Source organism: Octopus bimaculoides, chromosome 20, assembly GCF_046866305.1.
Source record: "Octopus bimaculoides isolate indiv1 chromosome 20, ASM4686630v1, whole genome shotgun sequence".
NCBI lineage: Eukaryota > Metazoa > Mollusca > Cephalopoda > Octopoda > Octopodidae > Octopus > Octopus bimaculoides.
In genome coordinates, this window is record NC_142947.1 from 16,463,682 (window position 1) to 16,471,568 (window position 7,887).

At 33.1% G+C, this 7,887-nt stretch overlaps 1 protein-coding gene across 6 annotated transcripts in view; it reads left to right on the plus strand.

The window, feature by feature from the left end:
* Positions 1-1,963: 1,963 nt before the first annotated feature.
* The window catches only part of LOC106883640 (uncharacterized), a 96,084-nt gene continuing 90,160 nt past the window's right edge, over positions 1,964-7,887 (plus strand). For all 6 annotated transcript variants that reach the window (XM_089338126.1, XM_089338127.1, XM_089338130.1 and 3 more), the window contains exon 1: positions 1,964-2,599. In XM_089338126.1, the coding sequence (XP_089194252.1) occupies positions 2,485-2,599 (115 nt within the window). In that variant the 5' untranslated portion in view covers positions 1,964-2,484. The remainder of the gene's footprint in view (positions 2,600-7,887) is intronic.

Genomic DNA, 7,887 nt, shown 5'->3' on the forward strand with positions numbered 1-7,887 from the left:
AAATGACCTGTGGTCATTTTGCTTCGTCACTTCACAGTCCAGATTCAAATCCAATAATTGCTAATTCTCTTTTTCTTTCTCTTTTACTTTTTATCTTCCTGTATTAATGAAATAGCAATCAAATCCAGGAGTCAGTTCCAACTTCCTTCTGCCTCATGAAATTAGAGTCAGATACCAACCATAAAAAAAATCAATATTGTCTATTAACACTAGTCCCAAAACTTGCCCAAACTCATGAACTGTTATATACCGATTTGTGTCTTAATGTACTCTTCTTTTATAATTCCATTCCCATCTAGCTTGTATTACAAGAATATAATGCACATTTAGCTTAGTCTATAAGAATGGAACCCAGAATTTAATTTTTATATCTCCCCAAAGGTATAAAACACAAAATTAACCACAGCAGAATTTGAACTCGGAACGTGAAGAACTGCAACTAAAAAGCATTTTGTCAAAGCTCTGATGATTCTGCCAATCAAATCTACCACCCTTTTGTCTAATTAGTCCATCAATCATTAACTAACACCTGAAAAGTACATAACTTTCGTTACATTCTGTTAGAAAATAAGATTTGTTCAGTAACGCCATCCATCCACCATCTCCGCTCACTATTTCTGAGAAGGTTTTGGAAGTTGAGTCTTGAGATCCTCCATTGGGTCTTATCAAAAAACAACAGTCACGAGATTTTTCGAAGACAAAATAAGAATGATTAAGGGGACGTAATTCTGTGTTACTTAAGAATTTCAGAATGTTTGAAATCGAATCTCGGGAGAAGAGAAAAACTTCCAGTACTGATAGATTTAATGGTTTTTCTGTTAGATTGTATAAGGTGCTAAATAAAAAGTAATTATTTTTGAACATACGTCTAAAACCATTATATATATTGTATTGTCATTATGTACAAGTTAAAATATTGTTTATTTACTTTAAATTATATATAGTTTTCAGAAATATGTCAATTTTTACTGTCTTTTTCCATGAATTTATCTTCGTTTATTGAGGTTTGCCAGGTAACCGAAATTCCAGCTTCCTGAATATTTAGTAGAGTAACTAAAAGAAAAAAAAAATGCCTTGTGGTATTTAGTTACAGCTTTCAAGTTCTGAGGCTTAAATCCCGTCAAAGTACTCGATCGATGTAATCAACTCCATTCTTACCAGAAATCAATGTTAAAACGAAATATTATAAACACCGTTCAACATATCAAGCAAATTCTAAATTATCATCAAAATATATTTTATTACAAATGACTTAATTTGTACTTGGATATCATCCTATCATTATCATATTTGATTAATGAGCACTTTGTACCTAGACTGATGAATATATTTATCACAGTTCTGAGTTCAAAATTGCCTTTCATCTTTTCAGGGTCGATAAATTAAGTACCAATTGTGTCCTGAGGTTGATCAAATTGACTGGCCCCCTTCCCACCAAAATTCAGGCTTTGTGCCTATAGTAGAAAGGATATTTATCACAGTTTATATGACAACACATATTTTAAATATCAATTGAAAGTTCGATATATTATTACTGAATCTCTTATTTAGATATAAGTTGATTATACTTTCGATAAATTTCATTGATCAGTCAATGAAAACAGTTGAAATTATATTTATACAAAGCAAATTTCAGAATTTGCAGAATGTAATTACAACTGTCTATTTTACTTCTACATAGTTTGAAAAAAATGACTTGAGACAATAGTAAGGATTCGTGATTTAAAAAAAAACATTCCAGTGAAGTATCTGCTTGACCTCTTTTGTCTTACTAATACTCTCCCCACTACCACAAGTCGCTCTATCTCTTATTTTTATCACCTTATCATTCCCTCATTTACTCACTCTGCATAATGTATTAGACTTTCTCTTCTGCCTGCCTCCGACTTACACTCTGTCACTCATATCTGTCTTCCCTTTTCCCCCTCTTCCCTCCTTTTCTCTACCCACCTCCCTTCCTTTCAATACTGGCTTCCCCGACTCTCTCGTATACCTCACATTTTAACTACTCTTCCACTAGTACAATTTTTTTCTTTCAAGCTTCTGTTCGCCTACGTTGAAGTCAGTTCAGGGTATAAAAGAAAAAAAAAAAAAGAAAACCTGTTACTGTACTACCTGCTACTCTCACCACTTTTAAAAGTTGACCGTTTTCCTTTTAAATAATATCATATTTTTTCTCTCTCTCTCTCTAATTAGCACTCACCTCATATACATATTACGGATTATTGAATTTTTTTTTTCCTTCTGTTCTTGGATCTAAGAAGGCAAGAAAGATCATGAGACAACTATTTATCTGTCACTATGCACAAGTCAATACTTTGAAAGGATAAAATGATCCACTTTAACAGTTAACTCGCACACTATTATACATACGTAAATATTCACGTTTATAGAACCTGTTCTATTGGATTTAATTTTCTAATTGAATTACATCACGAAGAAAACCATTACAAACTTTTCTATCATATTTTATCTGGATTAAATATGTCCTGTAGTTACATTATTGTTGCCGGAGGCAGTCGGCACCCTTTTCGGTTTACTATGCTGTCGACGACGCTATTAGTTATGATGATGATAGTGATGACGTCCGCTCAAGATTGTAAGTTACTTACTAAAGATAACTTATTTCCTTCGTTCCTTTCTCCTTCTCTTTCTCTCCGCCCTTTTCTTTCTCTCCGCCCTTTTCTTTCTCTCTCTCTCTCTCTGTCTGCAATTACATTCACACACACTTATATTGAATTAAGATTCTATTACCTCGTTCAGTGATCGATACTTTTGTGTTTCAAATGCTTGTTTTATTCCACTTAGGCTTTTACTAACGCTCATTTCATTAGCACACACACACACACATATGTATATGCATATACTCATTTACTATTTGTTTATATATATATATATATATATATATATGGATAGATAAATAGATATTTAATTAGACCAAAATCCATTTTTCTCGCACCTCTCCCTGAAAAATGCATTTTGTTTCAAAAAAATCTTTCGGATTCCTACGTTTTAGATGTCGGAGATTACGAATATGCAAAAAAAAAAAAATTTTAATATTTAATTTCGCCTCCCCTCCCCCCAATTAAAATTTTTGATTTTGTTTACTTCAAAGAGATCTTAGCGAATTAACAAACATATACAAATCGAAATTAAACCCAGACAAAAAACATTAAAGTGAAGAGAATATGCGTTTTACTTTACTTGTGTAAATAAGAATTTAATGTAAGTTAAATACACCATTTTATGAGAAACCAACACCCTTTAGTTTGACCCATTAATGTTGGTTAACCTGATGTTAACATTAACCTTAATGTTTAATAATTAATGTTATAAATTTCACCCCTCCTCCAATTTTAAATTTTTAACTTTTTCATCCATTTATTTATTTATTTATTTATTTGTCTATCTATTTATCCCTGTCCGTTTATTCATAAAATATATTTGTGGCGGTTCTATAGAAAACGGCGTTACTGTTGTTTTTAGCCCCAGGAAGACATTCATATCTATCTATCTATATCTATCTATCTATCTATCTATATCTATCTATCTATATCTATATCTATATATATATATATATATATATATATATATGTGCTAATTGAATTTCAAATTTTGAAAACGAGGTTTCTTGCATATTCGGAGTCTCCGTCATCTAAAATATAAGGGGGGAAAATTTCGAAAAAGTTCAAAATTTCAAGGGGGAGCGGGGGTAAAAATTTCTTTTTGCATATTCGTAGTCTCCGACATCTTAAGCGGGTACTACTAAAGCAGCGCGGACCCGAACGCGCAGTCGCGCGTCCGCGCTAGCTAGTCTTGAGTGGTCGATCTTAACCCTAACCCTGTCCCTAACCCGCGTGTGCAAATGAATACGTGTTTAGGGTTAGGATCGACCACTCACGACTAGCTAGCGCGGACGGATCCGCATCCGCGCTGCTTTAGTAGTACCCTTAAGCGAAGGAATCCGAAAATTTTTTTTAAAATAAAATGCATTTTTCAAGGAGAGGTGTGAAACTGCGTTAATGTATAAATGGAAAGAGCGTGTACATTATACGGCTTTCCTACACATGTGTGCCCCTCTCCCGACTTTCATAACTTCCAGAAAAATGGATGTTGGTCTACGCTTCAGATAGTGTACATTCTGATTATATCGGAATTTGTTGGGAAAAAGATTTTCTGTGAGTGGGAAGAGGACTTTCAGAAAATTCAGATGAGTTAACTTTGTTTCCTCATAACTTTCTGAAAAATAGATATTACCATTTTTTGTAAACGTTAACCATTAATCTATTTCGATACCCGGGTCAAGTTGTAAACATTAACCCTTTTTTTTTTTTTATAAACAGGTACTTTCTGGAGTGTGTAAATTACTAATATATCAGAATTTGACGTGAAAAGAAAAATAATGATCACATATACATACTGACACACATCAAATTTTTTTTCGAAATTTTTGGTTTCATTTTGTTGATATATGTGACGTGTGACTACGTATTTGTACGAGTCCATTATTTCTTTTTTTTTTTTTTTTTCATGTTAAACTCCGGTATAATTGTAATCTACACATCCTGAAAGGTATTTAGGCGAAGGTGAAGAATACGCACAACCGTTGATTAGGTTTACGCCGAAAATGGATGGTGTGCGTATTTATAGAAAGTTTAACAGTTAAGCCGTGTCTTGTGAATTTTCCGAAACTCCTCACCCTACCCTCAGAAAAATATATTCTCCACGTATTCCAATATTATCTCCATTGAAGTGCATTTGTAGAAAATCTGGTTGAGTTTCGTATCAGAATGCTCACATTAATTGGATTTTCGGTTAATCTCTGAGTTTAGGTTACAAAAATGAAAAAAAACAAGTGTAACAGGTGTAAAACAATGGGGTGGATTTGGAAAGACTTCCTCCCGTCCCTCCCCCCATTTTCTCGCAAATAATTTTTTTTTTTTCAAAAAATCCACGTTTTCGGATACAGAGATTCCGGAAAATTGCCAAAAATCAGAATTTTAAAATTTCTGGATCCCCCCGCTTTCCTCCCCCAATTTCTTCATTTTTCACTTCCGTAACCCTAATCCTAACCATAAAACCCTAACCCTAACCTTAACCGTAACTAGAAAAATGTTTAGAAATTTTTTTCAGAATATCATAACCTCCGTATTTTCCGCATATTTTGAAAAAAATTTCTGAAAACTGTTTAAAATGAAGAAATGGGCGGGGCGGTATTTCAAAATGCCCTAAATTTTTATAAGCTTAGTGAACCGCGTGGGGGTGCACTTGAAAAATTTACCAAATAATGTGTAGTAAACGAATATGAAATAAACAGTGCGCGCTGACGAACGGGGTTGCGGGTGGGGAGAGGACTCGGAAAATCTCACGATGTGTATTTTCCGAGTCCTCTCTGCGCAGATTTTATGAACAAGTTTTGAAAATTCATGGTTTCTTTTTTTATACCTCACTACGACACTCTGGACAGATATTGACCAACATATTTTGGCACTATGCACTTAAAAACCATGGGGGGGGGGGAATATTTCAGATGAAAACGATGTGTGATTTAAGGGAGATTTGGCTGACCGAACCAAGCGAGGCTGTGTTTGTGTAAGAAAACTATGCTATTACAATTAATTATAGGCGATCTTACGGTACGAGTCCTAAATATCGGATCGCCTAGGGATGTTTTGGCCTCGTGACTGGCACAAACTGATTTTGGGATCGATTTTGGGATCGATCGGGTACCGGACAAGGATTCTGGATTATTTTTATTGTTTTTTTTTGTTTTTTTTTCTTAATTTTTGAGAGTGGTCAGGTTCATTCTTAGTATTCTCGTTTATGAGAGCAATCGAATTTATTTCAGATATTCTTATTTTAAAAATCATCTCTGGCTAATCGTTGAGAGGACGTTGGTGTTGCCTTGGCGGAGGTTTGTGCTCTTGTTATAAGGCGGCGAGCTGGCAGAAACGTTAGCACGCCGGGCGAAATGCTTGGCGGTATTTCGTCTGCCGTTACGTTCTGAGTTCAAATTCTGCCAAGGTCGACTTTGCCTTTCATCCTTTCGGAGTCGATAAATTAAGTACCAGTTACGCACTGGGGTCGACTGGCACCCTCCCCCAAAATTTCGGGACTAGAGTAGAACCCTTTGTATATCGTCTTGTGTTGTCCTTTAGTGTTTTTGATTTATATTAGCCTTTGTGGCTAATAAAAAGAATTTATTATTATTATTATTAAAGCCGTGAACTGGCAGAATCATTAGCAGGAGTGGCTGTGTGGTAAGTAGCTTGCTTACCAACCACATGGTTTCAAGTTCAGTCCCACTACGTGGCACCTTGGGCAAGTGTCTTCTACTATAGCCTCGGGCCGACCAAAGCCTTGTGAGTGGATTTGATAGATGGAAACTGAAAGAAGCCCGTCGTATATATGTATATATATATATATATATATATATGTGTGTGTGTATTTGTGTGTCTGTGTTTGTCCCCCCTAGCATTGCTTCACAACCGATGCTGGTGTGTTTATGTCCCCGTCACTTAGCGGTTCGGCAAAAGAGACCGATAGAATAAGTACTAGGCTTACAAAGAATAAGTCCCGGGGTCGATTTGCTCGACTAAAGGCGGTGCTCCAGCATGGCCGCAGTCAAATGACTGAAACAAGTAAAAGAGTAAAGAGTATATACATATACATATATATATATATAAGTAAATGTTAGAGGTAATACTTGATAATTGTAAGCACCTGTATATGCCATATCGTGGCCGGGGTGAAAGAATAAATCAAAAACGTAAAAACGTAATATATATGTATATATATATATATATCATCATCATCATCGTTTAACGTCCGCTTTCCATGCTAGCATGGGTTGGACGATTTGACTGAGGACTGGTGAAACCGGATGGCAACACCAGGCTCCAATCTAATTTGGCAGAGTTTCTACAGCTGGATGCCCTTCCTAACGCCAACCACTCAGAGAGTGTAGTGGGTGCTTTTATGTGTCACCCGCACGAAAACGGCCACGCTCGAAATGGTGTCTTTTATGTGCCACCCGTATGTATATATATATGTATATATATATATGTATATATATATGTATATATATATGTATATATATATGTATATATATATATATGTATATATATATGTATATATATATGTATATATATATGTATATATATGTATATATATATGTATATATATATGTATATATATATGTATATATATATGTATATATATATGTATATATATATGTATATATATATGTATATATATATGTATATATATATGTATATGTATATGTATATGTATATGTATATATGTATATATATATGTATATCTGGTCTTCGAAACGTCAAGATAGAATAGAGACAGCTGATGAAGGGATATTCCAAGGGGCTTTCCGTTTTCCTATGTGTTCGTTCCGTTGTCTGTAGTTTATTGTTCTAACGTCCTGTACCCTGATATGCATGTATATACACATGTAGATGTATGTACATATATGTGTGTATACATGTATATTATATTCTTTGTATTATATATATGTATATATATGTATATATATATATATATATGTATATATATATATATGTATATATATATATGTGTATATATATATATGTATATATATATATATGTATATATATATATATGTATATATATATATATGTTATATATATATATGTATATATATATATATGTATATATATATATGTGTATATATATGTATATATATATATGTATATATATATATATGTATAAATATATATGTATATATATATATATGTATATATATATATATGTATATATATATATATGTATATATATATATATGTATATATATATGTATATATATATATATGTATATATATATATATGTATATATATGTATATATATAATATATA